Source organism: Mustelus asterias, chromosome 29 (assembly GCF_964213995.1).
Source record: "Mustelus asterias chromosome 29, sMusAst1.hap1.1, whole genome shotgun sequence".
Taxonomy (NCBI): Eukaryota; Metazoa; Chordata; class Chondrichthyes; order Carcharhiniformes; family Triakidae; genus Mustelus; species Mustelus asterias.
Window position 1 is genome coordinate 8,329,929 of NC_135829.1, and position 18,968 is coordinate 8,348,896.

Sequence of the window (18,968 nt, forward strand, 5' to 3'; positions counted from 1 at the left end):
CAGCCCGTTCCCCCCTTGGATATTGCCAACCCCCCTGACTGACGGCTGACCCTCCCAGCCAATCGCCCCCCCCCACCCCAACACTCTGTATATCGCCCCTGCCACCCCTGGTGCGAACCCGGTTTTAGCCTCTCTCATGATCTTAACATCTTGCCACCAAGCATGACGAGCCAGTCAGATCCCCCACCCCCCCCCCCCCACTCAAGCAATAATGAAACTTTGCCAGATAAGAAACGTACAAATGTTATCTATCGTTCAGTGTGTTTATTACAAGCTTGGGACAGATGTTTGGTGTAAACACAGCGCGCGAGGGTCTGCGGGCAAGACCAAGAAGCACAAACCAGCTCAGGAGTGACCACTGCCACCGGTGCGCCCACAGTGTTCCTTCTGGTCTTTCTGCAGCTGTTGGCATTGTTGCTGGCACTGTTGCAGCAACTGTTGACACTGCTGCTGGCACTGTTCGAGTGTCTTTGCCTGCGGTTCCTCTTTTTTCTCTTGCTCCTCGCACTGCACAATCACCTTGAGTGCTGCACCTTTCTTCACCAACTCGAACGCTTCGATGGCCTGCTCCAGGGGGAAGCGATGGGTGACCAGAGGTTTCACATCTATCATCTTTGAAGCCAGCATGTTAATTGCTGTGGGCCATCTAAAGCAGTGACAAAAACATGTTAGCAATTCCCACAGCGCTCCCAGTACCCGACAATCGCGACAAGCAGGGACCTTTTAAATGCATGCACTAGTCCATTTACAGCACTGCTGCCTCACAGCGCCAGGGACCCGGGTTCGATTCCCGGCTTGGGTCACTGTCTGTGTGGAGTTTGCACGTTCTCCCCCGTGTCTGCGTGGGTTTCCTCCGGGTGCTCCGGTTTCCTCCCACAGTCCCAAAGGTGTGCAGGTTAGGTTGATTGGCCGTGCTAAATTGCCCTGTAGTATCAGGGAGATTTGTAGGTTAGATAAGTGGCGTTACGGGAATAGGGCCTGGGTGGGATTGTAGTCGGGTGTAGACTCGATGGGCCGAATGGTCTCATTCTGCACTGTCGGATTCTACTTTGAATCCAGTGATATTGCCCTTACGCCACCGTACTCCCCTTGTGTCGATCCGGGTTCAATCCCCAGCTCGGTTCACTGTCTGTGCGGAGTCTGCACATTCTCCCCGTGTCTGCGTGGCTTTCCTCCGGGTGCTCCAGTTTCCTCCCACAGACCCAAAGATGTGCGGGTTAGGTGCATTGGCCGTGCTAAATTCTCCCTCAGTGTACCCGAACAGGCGCCGGAGTGTGGCGACTAGGGGAGTTTCACAGTAACTCCAGGACAGTGTTAATGTAAGCCGACTTGTGACACTAATAAATAAACTTTAAAATAATAACTTTAAACATTAAAATGTATACTCATCCCATCTAGAATCCCACATCAATTTACCAGAGCCGAGAAATTTCTACAAACTATGTAACTGTGTGATATTCTCCTGGGTGGCACGGTGGCACAGTGGTTAGCACTGCTGCCTCACAGCACCAGGGACCCGGGTTCGATTCCGGCCTTGGGTCACTGTCTGTGCAGAGTCTGCATGTTCTCCCCGTGTCTGCTTGGGTTTCCTCCGGGTGCTCCGGTTTCCTCCCACAGTCCGAAAGACATGCTGGTTAGGTGGGTTGGCCGTGCTAAATTGCCCCTTAGTGTCCCAAGATGTGCGGGAAACGTGGATTGGCCATGCTAAACTGCCCCTTAGTATCCCAAGGTTAGATGGATTAGCTATGTAAATTAGCTATGTAAATTAGCTATGTAAATGGGTTACGGGGCTAGGGCAGGGGGTGGAATTCCTGGGATGGCAGGTCAACCATATGAGGGGAGACTAAGTCAGTTAGGATTGTATTTATTGGAGTTTAGAAGAGTGAGAGGGGATCTCACAGAAACTTATAAAATTCTAACGGTAGATTCGGAAAGAATGTTCCCGATGGTGGGGGAGCCCAGACTAGGGGTCATAATTTGAGGATAAGGGGTAAATCTTTTGGAACTGAGGTGAGGAGAAATTTCTTCACCAAGAGAGTGGTGAATGTGTGGAATTCACTACCACAGAAAGTAGTTGAGGCCAAAAAGCTTTGTGATTTCAAGAAAGTATTAGATATAGCTCTTGGCGCCGAAGGGATCAAGGGATATGTGGGAAGTGGGGGATCAGTATATTAAATTTGACGACCAGCCATGTTCATAATGAATGGGGGAGCAGGCTCGAAGGGCCGAATGGACCACTCCTGCTTCTAGTTTCTATGACTTTTGTAATCAGATAAAGAGTTAACTGATCAAATCAGTCCTCCAAGGTGACTGAGGTGGAAATTAGACTTGGAGGTTTTTATCTGTACAACCTGGATAAAGGGCAGGAAAAGGAAAGTTGGGAGCGAGACTGCACTCAGTGTGCGGGATTTTCCGTCCGCACTCGCCGCAAGGCTGGAAAATCCCGCCCGAGGTCAAAGGACCTTTGCATAGTCCGTGTCCTGCCTGCTACGATTCCCGTGGCAGGCGGGACGGTAAAATCACACCCAATATTTCCTGGATTTCAATGGGTGAAAAGGCAAGTCGGCACCATCAGGACATGCCACCCTTCTTGCCAAATTTTCCTTTAAGCTTCTGAGAGGTGGCCTCTTTTAAGGGTTGGGTAAATTTGAATATTATGGAACACGGTCTGACAATGATTCTGTTTGGGTTCATTAACAATGAACGGAAGCACTATTTTCAAGATGGATCTATGTGACAGACAGATACAAAATTGGCAGCATTTATCCTCCTCCTGTTCAATAATGGCCAATCCAGGCCTCTCATTTAATTGTATTTTTTTTTGGCATATCATTGCGCCAAAGCCCAAACATCTTGGGATAAATCAACGTTCATCGTCTCACAGCTTAAATCCTGTTGTACTATCTGGCTTGGATTCCAGAGTCATATCCCTTGCATGGTTGAGGTGTAGGAAAGATGTTTCTTTCCACTGCGAGGTGTCTGCACTCCTCTTCCACCCGCTACTAGGCCCTGGGCGAGAGCGTTGGCAACCGTGGAGGGTGGCACCTCCTAGTGGTGCCTGCTTGCCTTTACACTCACTGAAGTCGAGGAAATATTGAGTGCCGTCTTGCTTTTATTGTCACATGTATTAGTATATGGTGGAAATTATTGCTTCTTGCACAGACAAGAACATACTCATAGAAATCATAGAAACCCTACAGTGCAGAAGGAAGCCATTTGGCCCATCGAGTCTGCACCAACAACAATCCCACCCTATGCCCCATCCACACAAATTCACCCCGCTAATCCCTCTAACCTACACATCCCGGGACGCTATGGGCAACTTAGCATGGCCAAGCAACCTAACCCGCACTTCTTTAGACTGTGGGAGGAAACCGGAGCACCCGGAGGAAACACACACAGAAATGGGGAGAACATGCAAACTCCAAACAGACAGTGACCTGAGACCAGGAATTGGACCCGGGTCTCTGGAGCTGTGAGGCAGCAGTGCTAACCACTGTGCCACTGTGCCGCCCCTTTTACTATTTTTACTGTTCATGGAATGTGGCGACTCGGGGATTTTCACAATAACCTCATTGCAACTTTATTGCCCTCTCTCGAGGCGAACTCGGAGGTGGGAATGATATTTAATCAGAGTAGATGGTGTTGGGTGGGAGCTTAATTCCACCCATGGAGGACATTGCCAACAGCTGGCATTGCCTCTTCCACTGGCGCTACCTCCGACACAGTAAGAAGTTTAACAACACCAGGTTAAAGTCCAACAGGTTTATTTGGTAGCAAAAGCCACACAAGCTTTCGAGGCTCTGAGCCCCTTCTTCAGGTGAGTGGGAATTCTGTTCACAAACAGAGCTTATAAAGACACAGACTCAATTTACATGAATAATGGTTAACCTGGTGTTGTTAAACTTCTTACTGTGTTTACCCCAGTCCAACGCCGGCATCTCCACATCATGGCTACCTCCGACTGCCAGGCCTCTGTCCCCGAGTTCTCTGACCCTGGAGACGGCCTGTTGCTGGCCACTTCTGTGCCCCACTGACCCTTCACATGGTGGGGCCTTACCTGAAGGAGGCGACGGAGAGCTCTTTGCAGGCTATCCCTCTCTCCACCACCCGGAATAATTCCCACATTATGCCATGAAACAACATCCACAGGCGAGCGGGCAAAAGTTCTGGGACCAACTGTCTTTTGCTGTAAATTTGCCCACGTTGCCCTTGCCACTTACGTGTTACAGTATCGGAAAATCCCACGGATGTCCAACTCTCGGGATATTGCGTTGATCAGGGGGGCGCTGGTATTTGTGTTACCCATTCCAATCAGGACCAAAACTCCGCCAGACTTGGTAGCCTAAAAAACAGGAGACAAACAGGGGAAAGTCAAACTTCTTAATTATAAATGCATCTTCAAGGAGCATCAAACATTATCCATTCATTTCCTGATGACTGAAGTACCAAATAATTTGGTTTAAGTGCAGCAAAATCGCCATTTAGTGCTCTCTTGCAAGACGGTGGCACAGTGGTTTAGCGCTGCTGCCTCACAGCGCCAGGGACCCGTGTTCGATTCCCGGCTTGGGTCACTGTCTGTGTGCACGTTCTCCCCGTGTCTGCGTGGGTTTCCTCCGGGTGCTCCGGTTTCCTCCCACAGTCCGAAAGATGTGCTGGTTAGGGTGCATTGGCCGTGCTAAATTCTCCCTCAGTGTACCCGAACAGGCGCCAGAGTGTGGCGACTAGGAGATTTTCACAGTAACTTCATTGCAGCGTTAATGTAAGCCTCCTTGTGACACTAACAAAACATAAAATAGAAATCTGCCACCATTGGCCGGTCTGGCCTACATGTGACTCGAGATCCACAGCAATGAGATTGACTCTTAAATGCTCCCCCTCCCCGTCGCTCCCATCATGGGACTTAGTCCCAGATGGGAGAATTCCGTTCCATGAACTGACTAAATTGTTGGAAATGCCCATTCACTTCACAGTCTCTCTCACCGGGGGGGGGGGCATAGGGCAGATGGTAGCCAGAGGGGCAAGTGGGTGAGGTACCCGGGTTGCCACACACTTCTTTCGCTGGGGTCCGCTTGCTCTCAGCAATGAAACACGCCGGATGTTCAGCTCCTTCTTGGGTGCTTCTCCTCCCCATGGGGTGGTCTTGGGGCCAGGGGATTCGCAGGCGTGGGTGGGGATTTTGCAATAAGTCTCAATAATCTCTCGGTTGCCGCTGGAAAAATGATGAGGATATCTAACGTATTGTCATTTTAAAAAAACCCAAGCTGCTTTCGCAAACCTCCTTTACAGAAGGGAAAATAGAATCCTGGAAATGCAGAAAAGGCCATTTAGCCCATGGCGTCTGTACTGATTCTCTGACATTGGCCGGTTATCTTACCCAGGCTCTCTCCCCCACCCTATCCCCATAACCCCGCACATTTACTATGGCTAATGGGACACTAAGGGGCAATTTAGCAGGGCCCATCCACCTAACGTGCACATCTTTGGATACTAAGGGGCAATTTATTTAGCATGGCCAATCCACCTAACCTGCACATCTTTGGACAATAAGGGGAAAATTAGCATAGCCAATCCACCTATCCTGCATATCTTTGGATACTAAGGGGCAATTTAGCATGGCCAATCCACCGAACCTGCACATCTTTGGATACTAAAGGGCAAATTAGCATAGCCAGTCCACCTATCCTGCACATCTTTGGACACTAAGGGGCAATTTAGCATGGCCAATCCACCTAACCTGCACATCTTTGGACAATAAGGGGCAAATTAGCATAACCAATCCACCTAACCTGCACATCTTTGGACACTAAGGGACAATTTATCATGGCCAATCAACCTAACTTGCACATCTTTGGACACTAAGGGACAATTTAGCATGGCCAATCCACCTATCCTGCATATCTTTGGATACTAAGGGACAATTTAGCATGGCCAATCCACCGAACCTGCACATCTTTGGATACTAAAGGGCAAATTAGCATAGCCAGTCCACCTATCCTGCACATCTTTGGACACTAAGGGGCAATTTAGCATGGCCAATCCACCTAACCTGCACATCTTTGGACAATAAGGGGCAAATTAGCATAACCAATCCACCTAACCTGCACATCTTTGGACACTAAGGGACAATTTATCATGGCCAATCAACCTAACTTGCACATCTTTGGACACTAAGGGACAATTTAGCATGGCCAATCCACCTAACCTGCACATCTTTGGACACTAAGGGACAATTTAGCATGGCCAATCCACCTAACCTGCACATCTCTGGACACTAAGGGGCAATTTAGCATGGCCAATCCACCTAACCTGCACATCTTTGGACTGCGGGAGGAAACCGGAGCACCCGGAGGAAACCTACGCTGACATGGAGAGAAACATGCCAACCCTAGTGGTCTAAATGTATCAAAAGCAGAAAATGCTGGAAAATCTCAGCAGGTCTGACAGCATCCGTGGAGAGAGAATAGAGCCAACGTTTCGAGTCTGGGTGACCTTTCATCACATCCTGTAAGGACTCGATCCCTTTCTCTTAATTCCTTCGCCTCCGCCACATCTGCTCTGATGATGCCAAAGAACTAGTCCTACTCCAGCCCCCACACAAACCTCTTTCAAGGATACATTGATGACTGTTTCGGTGCCGCTTCATGCTGTCATCTGGACCTGGAAAAATTGATCAATTTCGCTTCCAATTTCCACCTCTCTATCACCTTCACATGGCCCATCTCTGACATCTCTCTTCCCTTCCTTGACCTCTCTGTCTCCACTTCTGGTGACAGACTGTCCACCAGTGTCCATTACAAGCCCACCGACTCCCGCAGCCACCTTGACTACAGCTCTTCACACACCCAACATCGTGTACGGACTCCATCCCATTTTCTCAGTTCCTTCGCCCCTGCCGCATCTGTTCTGACGAAGGGTCATCCAGACTCGAAACGTTGGCTCTATTCTCTCCCTACGGATGCTGTCAGACCTGCTGGGATTTTCCAGCATTTTCTGTTTTTGTTTCAGATTCCAGCATCTGCAGTATTTTTGCCTTGATCTCAGTGGTCTAAATGTATGTCCAGTCCTGTACATGTTGACCACCCTTAGCTCCACTTAGGACTACAAGGGGTTGGGCAAGAAATGCGGCCTTATCAATAAAATGGATGGTGATCCGTAACTAACTCATGGTGCAAAAGCAGCAGACCACAAAACATTTGACCAAACATCAGTCAACACTTACATAGATACCCGTCTGCACACACTGCTCTGCCCCAGTGCATTCAATTGTTACTTCTGGCATGCCACAAAGAGCAGCCTTCACCTTCGATGCCATCTCTCTTGGACATGTGTTCTTCTCCATCTTACAGATACAGTGGGCACCCATGCACTTTGCCATGTCCAATCGCTCCTGCACCAAGTCTGAAATAGAACGAAAGCAACAAGATCTCAAACGCTTAGAGATAAATCTGCAGCGGAAGGTTCAAAATAAATGTAGGTCTTTAATCACGGGAACATTTATAATGATCAGTAAAATTAGAATCCCTACAGCGCCGAAGGAGGCCATTCGGCCCATCGAGCCTGCACCGACAACAATCCCACCGAGGCCCATCCCCGTAACCTGATGTATTTACCACGGCGCTAATCCACCTAATCCGCACATCTTTGGTCAATAAGGGGCAATTTAGCATGGCCAATCAACCTAACCTGCACATCTTTGTACACTAAGGAGCAATTTAGCATGGCCAATCCACCTAACCTGCACACCTTGGGACACTAAGGAGCAATTTAGCATGGCCAATCCACCTAACCTGCACATCTTGGGACACTAGGGAGCAATTTAGCATGGCCAATCCACCTAACCTACGCATCTTGAGACACTAAGGGGCAATTTAGCATGGTCAATCCATCTAACCTGCACATCTTTGGACACTAAGGGGCAATTTAGCATGGCCAATCCACCTAAGCTACACATCTTTGGACTTTGGGGAGGAAACTGGAGCACCTGAGGAAACCCACGCAGACACGGAGAGAATCTGTCAACTCCACACAGACAGTCATCCAAGGCTAGAATCTAACCTGGGTCCTGGTGCTGTGAGACAGCAGTGCTAATCACTGTGTCATCATGCCACCCTAATTCTTCCACACACTATGAATACTCCCTAGAGAGACACCAATACAGCCAATAAAAATGAATTTACTTTCCTTTAAACTACACCATAGAGTCAGAGAGTCATAGAGGTTTACAGCATGGAAACAGGCCCTTCAGCCCAACTTGTCCATGCCGCCTTTTTTTTAAACCCCTAAACTAACCCCAATTGCCCGCATTTGGCCCATATCCCTCTATACTCATCATACCCATGTAATTATCTAAATGCTTTTTAAAAGACAAAATTGTACCCGCCTCTGCTACTACCTCTGGCAGCTTGTTCCAGACACTCACCACCCTCAGTGTGAGAAAATTGCCTCTCTGGACTCTTTTGTATCTCTCCCCTCTCACCTTAAACCTATGCCCTCTAGTTTTAGACTCCCCTACCACGTAAAGTTTTCTAAGGTAAGGGAGACCGGACAGTAATAAAGATAATTGTGCACATGATACCCAAATATCAATGAGTTAGAAGTTAATTAACAGCAATCGATACCGATTCAGAAGAGGAACATAAGGAAGGGGGAGTTGGCCGTTTAACCTCTCGAGCCTGCTTTGCCATTCCATAAGATCATGACTTCATGACTGATCTGATGGTGGCCTCAACTGCAAATCCCCACCCATACTCGAATCTTTCACTCAGCAACCCCACTGCCCAACCCCCCCACTCCCCCCCCACCCACATTTGAGTAGGCGTTAGCATGAAATTGCATGAACAGAATTCCCTCTGGGATCCCGCCCACTCTGACCTGGTAGCAATTTGATGATGGGGTGGATAAAGCCTAGAGTAGGATGCAGACTCGATGGGCTGAATGGCCTCCTTCTGCACTGTAGGGGTTCTATGATTCTATAATACAGTAAGCCTGAACTTTAAAACTTTAGTTTATTTATCAGTGTCACAAGTAGGCTTACATTAACACTGCAACGAAGTTACTGTGAAAATCCCCTAGTCGCCACACTCCGGCGCCTGTTCAGATGGGAGAATTTAGCACGGCCAATGCGTCTTTTCGGACTGTGGGAGGAGACCGGAGCATCCGGAGGAAACCCACGCAGACACGGGGAGAACGTGCAGACTCCGCACAGACAGTGACCCAAGCCGGGAATCAAACCCGGGTCCCTGGCGCTGTGAGGAAAACACATGCAGACATGGTTTTCCCAATGGTTTTCCCATCCCATGGTGGATGACGGAGTGGGTCGATGGGAAATTGCAGTCGATTGACTTTTTAAACAAGTTCAGCAGCTTGCTAATCGTCTGTTTTTCCAACTGGGCGGACGGGCTTGCAATTTTACCGTCCGCTCGCTATCTATATTTGTCTGACTGGTGGGATGATGTCAGGTTGCAAAGTTCATGGCATCGTGCCATACTTTATGAAAACATGGGGGTAAAACCTGGCCTCATTTGTAGATTCAAGATCCAGTTAGTCCGCAGAATGATCGATACACGGAATGGACACACAGAGAGAATACTGGACTCATAGACCCCGGAGACATTCACCTGCCCTGATGTGGAAGGTACAAAGTCTCGTTTCTGTAAATATCCAGAGGTCAAACCAGTCGCTTAAAAAAAAATGCAAATGATGTAAAATCTCTTCAGAGGGGCTAACGTTAGTTTGGCTTCAGGGGGTAAGCAGTGAACGAACTGGTGAATTAAGCTGTAACAAAGCATTCCTGACATGTAATCCGTGAGGGGCAATAAGGGCAATAAATGCTAAGGCCTAGCCAATGATGCCCACATCTCATGAATGAATACTAAAGGCATCTTATTGCTTCACCAAAACATAACATCAGAAGACAAGCCAAAAAAACGTAAAATTTGCTCATCTGAGCCAGAAACATGTTGGAAAAAATGACACAAAAGTATCCTTACCAACAACTATAATTGGGTTGGCTCCCATAGACTTGGCAACAAGCACATTCATAAGTCCAATTGTCCCTAGATGAAAGGTTGAAAGTTAGATCATAAGCACAGGATTGCATTGTTAATGCAAATAGTTGAATCCTTATTTATTTTTTTGTTTGTGTCACAAGCAGGCTTACATTAACATTGCTATGAATCATACAAGAATCATACAATACCTACGGTGCAGAAGGAGGCCATTCGGCCCATCAAGCCTGCACCGACAACAATCCACCCAGACCCTATCCCACATATTTACCCTACTAATCCCCCTGATATCCCCCTAACACTAAGGAGCAATTTAGAATGGCCAATCAGCCTAACCTGCACACTTTTGGACTGTGGGAGGAAACCGAGGCACCGGAAGAAACCCACGCAGACACGGGGAGGGGAACGTGCAAACTCCACACAGACAGTGATCCAAGCCAGGAATTGAACCTGGGTCTCTGGCGCTGTGAGGCAGCAGTGTTAACCACTGTGCCGGTAGCAGGATAACATTGACAACTGATAATTTGACTGTGTCTAGACAAGGAGAATGCTACCATTTTTAATCATACACTAATCTGGTGTATGTTTTAGTTACTCCATTCGACCATTAAACTCAGCGTTAACATGAGCATCATCCCATCATGGGATACCGTGACTGACTGGCAATGCCACAGGAGTAGCCAGGAATCGAACCCGGGTCCCTGGCGCTGTGAGGCAGCAGTGCTAGCCACTGTGCCACTGTGCCGCCCTAAATTTCTCTATTCAATCCAACTATCCCATGAACATTTTAGCCTATTATGGTCCTTTTGCTTATCTTTGTTATGATGTGGAGATGCCGGTGTTGGACAGGGGTGGGCACAGTAAGAAGTCTCACAGCACCAGGTTAAAGTCCAACAGGTTTATTTGGAATCACGAGCTTTCGGAGCGCCGCTCCTTCATCAGGTGAGTAGAGAGATGGGTTCACAGACAGGGCACAAATAGACAGAGACACAATTGCAAGATAATGATTGGAATGCGAGTCTTAGTCCTAGGTCAGTGGGACTAGGCAAAAAATGGTTCGGCACAGACAAGAAGGGCCAAAAGGCCTGTTTCCATGCTGTAATTTTCTATGGTTCTATGGTTCTTTACAGGTAATCAAGTCTTTACAGGTACAGACAATGTCTATATATGCCGTGTTTGTGAACCCATCCCTCCACTCACCTGATGAAGGGGCAGCGCTCCGAAAGCTCGTGATTCCAAATAAACCTGTTGGACTTTAACCTGGTGTTGTGAGACATAGAACATAGAACATAGAACATTACAGCGCAGAACAGGCCCTTCGGCCCACGATGTTGCACCGACCAGTTAAAAAAAAACTAAAAAAAAACTGTGACCCTCCAACCTAAACCAATTTCTTTTCGTCCATGAACCTATCTACGGATCTCTTAAACGCCCCCAAACTAGGCGCATTTACAACTGATGCTGGCAGGGCATTCCAATCCCTCACCACCCTCTGGGTAAAGAACCTACCCCTGACATCGGTTCTATAACTACCCCCCCTCAATTTAAAGCCATGCCCCCTCGTGCTGGATTTCTCCATCAGAGGAAAAAGGCTATCACTATCCACCCTATCTAAACCTCTAATCATCTTATATGTTTCAATAAGATCCCCTCTGAGCCGCCGCCTTTCCAGCGAAAACAATCCCAAATCCCTCAGCCTCTCCTCATAGGATTTCCCCTCCATACCAGGCAACATCCTGGTAAACCTCCTCTGCACCCTCTCCAAAGCCTCCACATCCTTCCTGTAATGTGGGGACCAGAACTGCACACAGTACTCCAAGTGCGGCCGCACTAGAGTTGTGTACAGTTGCAACATAACGCTACGACTCCTAAATTCAATCCCCCTACCAATAAACGCCAAGACACCATATGCCTTCTTAACAACCTTATCTACTTGATTCCCAACTTTCAGGGATCTATGCACACATACACCTAGATCCCTCTGCTCCTCCACACTATTCAAAGTCCTCCCGTTAGCCCTATACTCAACACATCTGTTATTCCTACCAAAGTGAATTACCTCACACTTCTCCGCATTAAACTCCATCCGCCACCTCTCGGCCCAACTTTGCAACCTGTCTAAGTCTTCCTGCAAACTACGACACCCTTCCTCACTGTCTACCACACCACCGACTTTGGTGTCATCAGCAAATTTGCTAATCCACCCAACTATACCCTCATCCAGATCATTAATAAATATTACAAACAGCAGTGGCCCCAAAACAGATCCCTGAGGTACACCACTTGTAACCGCACTCCATGATGAATATTTACTATCAACCACCACCCTCTGTTTCCTATCCGCTAGCCAATTCCTGATCCAATTTCCTAGATCACCCCCAATCCCATACATCTGCATTTTCTGTAGAAGCCTACCATGGTGAACCTTATCAAACGCCTTACTAAAATCCATATATACCACGTCCACTGCCTTGCCCCCATCCACCTCCTTGGTCACTTTCTCAAAAAACTCAATAAGGTTAGTAAGGCACGACCTACCTGCCACAAAACCATGCTGACTATCACCTATCAATTCATTACTCTCCAAATAACTATAAATCCTATCCCTTATAATTTTTTCCAACATCTTGCCGACAACAGAAGTGAGACTCACCGGTCTATAATTCCCGGGGAAGTCTCTGTTCCCCTTCTTAAACAATGGGACAACATTCGCTAACCTCCAATCTTCTGGTACTATACCAGAGGCCAACGACGACCTGAAGATCAGAGCCAGAGGCTCTGCAATCACTTCTCTTGCCTCCCAGAGAATCCTTGGATAAATCCCATCCGGACCAGGGGATTTATCTATTTTCAGACCCTCCAGAATATCCTGCACATCCTCCTTATCAACTGTAATACTGTCTATTCTACTCCCCTGCAACCCAGTGTCCTCCTCAGCTATATTCATGTCCCCTTGCGTGAACACCGAAGAGAAATATTGGTTCAATGCTTCACCAATCTCCTCCGGTTCCACACATAACTTCCCTCTGCCATCTATAACTGGCCCTAAACTTGCCCTAACCAACCTTCTGTTCTTGACATACCTATAGAACGCCTTAGGATTCTCTTTAACCCTATCCGCCAAAGTCTTCTCATGTCCCCTTTTAGCCCTTCTAAGCTCGCTCTTCAACTCCCTCTTAGCCAATCTAAAGCTTTCTAGTGCACTACCCGAGTGCTCACGTCTCATCCGAACATAAGCCTCCTTTTTCTTTTTAACCAACAAATAAACTTTTTTGGTGCACCACGGTTCCCTAGCCCTACCAATTCCTCCTTGCCTGACAGGGACATACCTATCACAGACTCGCAGTAGCTGCTCCTTGAAAAAACTCCACATGTCGGACGTTCCCAGTCCCTGTAATCTCCTAGTCCAACCTATGTTTCCTAATTCTCTCCTAATAGCCTCATAATTACCCTTCCCCCAGCTAAAACCACTGGCCCGAGGTTCATGCCTATCCCTTTCCATCACTAAGGTGAACGTAACCGAATTGTGGTCACTATCACCAAAATGCACACCAACTTCCAAGTCTAGCACCTGGTCTGGCTCATTTCCCAGCACCAGATCCAATATAGCCTCACCTCTAGTTGGCCTGTCTACATACTGAGTCAAAAAACCTTCCTGCACGCTTTGAACAAAAACTGACCCCTCTAACGAGCTAGAGCTATAACAATTCCAGTCAATATTAGTCAAGTTAAAATCCCCCATAACAATTGCCCCATTACTTTCACTCCTAAGCAGGATTGACTCCGCAATCCTTTCCTCAACCTCTCTAGAACTTTTAGGAGGTCTATAAAAGACTCCCAACAGGGTGACCTCTCCTCTCCTATTTCTTCTCATCTTTGTTAAGAGTCCATCCTCTGGTCTCTCTGAAATTTATGGACTAAATTTGTCTCAATTTGGATCTCAGTATGCCTTCAAAAGTCTTAATACCCAAGTTAATGGACTCTTGGAAGAGCATAAAATCAGGAAAAGCCCATCCATGACAGGCAGTGACCCGAGCCGGGAATCGAACCCGGGTCCCTGGCGCTGTGAGGCAGCAGTGCTAACCACTGTGCCACCCATAGGTCACCAAGAAGCAGAGTTTGTAGAATCAACTCTATTATCCACCAGTTTTATCCACATGTGAGGTAATGCATTTTGGAAGGTCTAATGCAGATAGGAAATCTATAGTAAATGGCAGAACCCTTATTGATAGGCAAAGGGATCTGGGTGTACAGGTACACAGGTCACTGAAAGTGGCAATGCAGGTGGAGGAGGTAGTCAAGAAGGCATACGGCATGCTTGCCCTCATCGACTGGGGTATTAAAAATTGGCAAGTCGTGTTGCAGCTTTATAGAACCTTAGTTAGGCCGCACTTGGAATATAGTGTTCAATTCTGGTCACCACACTACCAGAAGGATGTGGAGGCTTTGGAGAGGGTACAGAAAAGATTTACCAGGATGTTGCCTGGTATGGAGGGCATTAGCTATGAGGAGAGATTGGAGAAACTTGGTTCGTTCTCACTGGAGCGACGGAGGTTGAGGGGACGACCCGATAGAAGTCTACAAGATTATGAGAGGCATGGGCAGAGTGGATAGTCAGAAGCTTTTTCCCAGGGTGGAAGAGTCAATTACTGGGGGGCACAGGTTTAAGGTGCAAGGGGCAAGGTTTAAAAAGAGATGTACGAGGCAGATTTTTTACACAGAGAGCGGTGGGTGCCTGGAACTCATTGCCGGGGGAGCTAGTGGAAGCGGATACAGTAGTGATTTTTAAGGGGCATCTTGACAAGTACATGACTGAGATGGGAATAGAGGGATATGGTCCCTGGAAGGGTAGGGGGTTTTAGTTAAGTCGGGCAGCATGGTTGGTGCAGGCTTGGAGGGCCGAAGGGCCTGTTCCTGTGCTGTAATTTTCTTTGTTCTTTGTTCTTTGTATTATGAGCATCCACATTGAACTAAATCTGGAGGCAATCCTCAACGAGCGATGTGGAGAGTGTAATCAACGGCCAACGCCAACATTACTCAGCAAGTACGGGAACAAAGCCAATGAAAAACATAACAGTGATTCATTCCCGCCAATCATCACCATTGCTAGGTCTCCAACCAGAGCTATCGGGCGGGATGCCCCCACCAAGACCAGAAATTCCCATCCAAACTCAACGGACCTTTATATGGTCGGCCAACGTTTTGGTCTCGCCCGCTACAATTCCCGCTGTGGGGCAGGCCAGGAAATCTTCGGCCCAGTTCATTGCTCTCATAGAGTCATAGAGGTTTACAGCATGGAAACAGGCCCTTCGGCCCAATTTGTCCATGCCGCCCCTCTTTTAACCCCTAAACTAGTCCCAATCGAGGAGGCTTAGAGGTGGATCTTCTAGAGGTCTATAAAATAATGAGGGGCACAGATCAGCTAGATAGTCAACATCTTTTCCCAAAGGTAGGGGAGTCTAAAACTAGGGGGCATAGGTTTAAGATGAGAGGAGAGAGATGCAAAAGGGTCCAGAGGGGCAATTTTTTCACACAGTGTGTGGTGAGTGTCTGGAACAAGCTGCCAGAGGCAGTAGTAGAGGCGGGTACAATTTTGTCTTTTAAAAGGCATTTAGACAGTTACATGGGTAAGATGGGTATAGAGGGATATGGGCCAAATGCGGGCAATTGGGACTAGCTTGGTGGTAAAAGAAAGTTGAACAGTTTAGGCCTATACTCTCTGGAATTTAGAAGAATGAGTGGAGATCAAATTGAGGTATACAAGATGATAAAAGGCATGGATAAAGTAGACATGGAGCGGATGCTTCCTCTTGTGGGGCATTCTAGGACGAGAGGTCACAGTCTTAGGATAAGGGGTAGCAAATTTAAAACAGAGTAGAGGAGAAACTACTTCTCCCAAAGGGTTGTGAATCTGTGGAATTCGCTGCCCCAAAGTGCGGTGGATGCTGGGACAGTGAGTAAATTTAAGGAGGAGTTAGATTTTTAATTGGTAATGGGTTGAAGGGTTATGGGGAGAAGGCAGGAAACTGGGGATGAGGAGCATATCAGCCATGATCGAATGGCGGAGCTGACTCGATGGGCCGAATGGCCTAATTCTGCTCCTATATCTTATGAACTTATGAAAAACTGGGCGGCATGAACAAGTTGGGCTGAAAGGCCTGTTTCCATGCTGTAAACTTTTATGAGTTTCTGTCGAGTTTCTGAAACTGGTTCACCCATGTTGGGTTAATGGTTCCTTCCAACTCTTTTTTTTTCCAACTGACTCAAGGGATCCCCACAACGCAATCTTGTTCCTTCTTGATCTCAGCTTAAAAGAACATAACCTATTTCTCATGAACCCATGTAGTCGTTGCTTAAATCAGGGGCAAATAACTGCCTTGCCTACCTGCCCCAAGGATGAGGACTTTCTGGCCCATGCGAACTTCACCTCTGCGACAGGCATGTATCCCAACAGAAAGAGGCTCGATCAGTGCACCTTCCTCGTAATCCACGCACTCAGGAAGCCTGGAAAATGGCACAACTGTTAACGTTTTTGTTACGCGAGAAGATTTTCACGTCGTTACTGGTGTTTCACCTGAAATGATTAGACGGTGACCCACTGAAACCAAATGGCTACAATATTAAAGGGATCGCAAGGGGAAATCTGTTTGCTAATTTCATCCCTGGCTACCTCCACGTTCAACGCGAGACCCTGCCCGTGTCCACCGTTTACAGAGCATTGGTCAATTAATGAAGCAATATTGTCCTAACGGACAGTGACAGGAGAGAAACCAGAAGCTTTTCTACAATGTTAACAATCCCCTAAACCATTTCCTTTAGAGTAGAATCATAGAACCACTACAGTGTAGAAGGAGGCCATTCGGCCCATCGAGTCTGCACCGGTCCTCTGGCAGATTATCTTAGTAAGAAGTCTCACAACACCAGGTTAAAGTCCAACAGGTTTATTTGGTAGCAAATACCATAAGCTTTCGGAGCACAGCTCCTTCGTCAGATGGAGTGGATATCTGTTCTCAAACAGTGCAAACAGACACAGAAAACAAATTACAGAATACTGATTAGAATGCAAATCTCTACAGCCAGCCAGGTCTTAAATGTACAGACAATGTGGGTGGAGGGAGCATGCAACACAGGTTAAAGAGATGTGTATTGTCTCCAGACAGAACAGCAAGTGAAATTCTGCAAGTCCAGGAGGCAAGCTGTGGGGGTTACTGATAATGTGACATAAATCCAACATCCCGGTTTAGGCCGTCCTCATGTGTGCGGAACTTGGCTATTAGTTTCTGCTCAGCGACTCTGCGCTGTCGTGTGTCGTGAAGGCCGCCTTGGAGAACGCTTACCTGAAGGTCCAAGGCTGAATGCCCGTGACTGCTGAAGTGCTCCCCCACAGGAAGAGAACAGTCTTGCCTGGTGATTGTCGAGCGGTGTTCATTCATCCGTTGTCGTAGCGTCTGCATGGTTTCCCCAATGTACCATGCCTCGGGACATCCTTTCTTGCAGCGTATCAGGTAGACAACGTTGGCCAAGTTGCAAGAGTAGGTACCGTGTACCTGGTAGATGGTGTTCTCACGTGAGATGATGGCATCCGTGTCGATGATCCGGCACGTCTTGCAGAGGTTGCTGTGGCAGGGTTGTGTGGTGTCGTGGTCACTGTTCTCCTGAAGGCTGGGTAGTTTGCTGCGGACAATGGTCTGTTTGAGGTTGCGTGGTTGTTTGAAGGCAAGAAGTGGGGGTGTGGGGATGGCCTTGGCGAGATGTTCGTCTTCATCAATGACATGTTGAAGGCTCCGGAGGAGATGCCATAGCTTCTCCGCTCCGGGGAAGTACTGGACGACGAAGGGTACTCTGTCCACCGTGTCCCGTGTTTGTCTTCTGAGGAGGTCGGTGCGGTTTTTCGCTGTGGCGCGTCGGAACTGTTGATCGATGAGTCGAGCGCCATATCCTGTTCTTATGAGGGCATCTTTCAGCGTCTGGAGGTGTCTGTTGCGATCCTCCTCATCCGAGCAGATCCTGTGTTTTCGGAGGGCTTGTCCCTAGGGGATGGCTTCTTTAACGTGTTTAGGGTGGAAGCTGGAGAAGTGGAGCATCGTGAGGTTATCCGTGGGCTTGCGGTACAGTGAGGTGCTGAGGTGTCCGTCCTTAATGGAGATGCGTGTGTCCAAGAATGCAACCGATTCTGGAGAGTAGTCCATGGTGAGTCTGATGGTGGGATGGAACTTGTTGATGTCATCATATAGTTGTTTCAGTGATTGCTCACCATGACTCCAAAGGGAGAAAATGTCATCGATGTATCTAGTGTATAGCATCGGTTGAAGATCCTGTGCGGTGAAGAAGTCTTGTTCGAACCTGTGCATGAAGATGTTGGCATATTGAGGTGCGAATTTTGTCCCCATGGCTGTTCCGTGTGTCTGGATGAAGAACTGGTTGTTGAAGGTGAAGATATTGTGGTCCAGGATGAAGCGGATGAGTTGTAAAATTGCATCTGGAAACTGGCAGTTGTTGGCGTTGAGCACTGAGGCCGTTGCAGCAATGCCATCATCGTGGGGGATGCTGGTGTAGAGTGCCGAGACATCCATTGTGACGAGGAGTGCTCCTGGTTCAACTGCTCCATGTGTGTTGAGTTTCTGTGGAAAGTCCGTAGTGTCGCGACGAAAGCTGGGGGTTCTTTGTACAATGGGTTTCAAGATGCCCTCGACATAGCCGGAGAGGTTCTCGCACAGGGTTCCGTTTCCTGAAACGATGGGACGGCCGGGTGTGTTTGCCTTGTGTATTTTTGGGAGGCAGTAGAGATCTCCAACGCGTGGAGTACGTGGGATGAGAGCACGGAGGGTGCTCTGAAGGTCCGGATCAAAGGTTTTGATCAGAGTGTTGAGTTGACGGGTGTGTTCTTTGGTCGGATCTGTGGGTAACTGTCTGTAGTGTTCCTCGTTGTTCAGTTGTCGGTACACTTCTTTGCAGTAA

The 18,968-nt window shown here is 47.8% G+C and overlaps 1 protein-coding gene across 1 annotated transcript in view; it reads right to left on the reverse strand.

Annotated features, from left to right (window-relative positions):
- Positions 1 to 292: 292 nt before the first annotated feature.
- Positions 293 to 18,968, reverse strand: part of LOC144480407 (sorbitol dehydrogenase-like) — a 59,656-nt gene continuing 40,980 nt past the window's right edge. The window contains exons 6-10 of the mRNA XM_078199814.1: positions 16,396 to 16,514; positions 9,993 to 10,058; positions 7,223 to 7,401; positions 4,224 to 4,345; positions 293 to 646 (exon numbers count right to left, since the gene is read on the reverse strand). Of these exons, the coding sequence (XP_078055940.1) occupies positions 346 to 646; positions 4,224 to 4,345; positions 7,223 to 7,401; positions 9,993 to 10,058; positions 16,396 to 16,514 (787 nt within the window). The 3' untranslated portion in view covers positions 293 to 345. The remainder of the gene's footprint in view (positions 647 to 4,223; positions 4,346 to 7,222; positions 7,402 to 9,992; positions 10,059 to 16,395; positions 16,515 to 18,968) is intronic.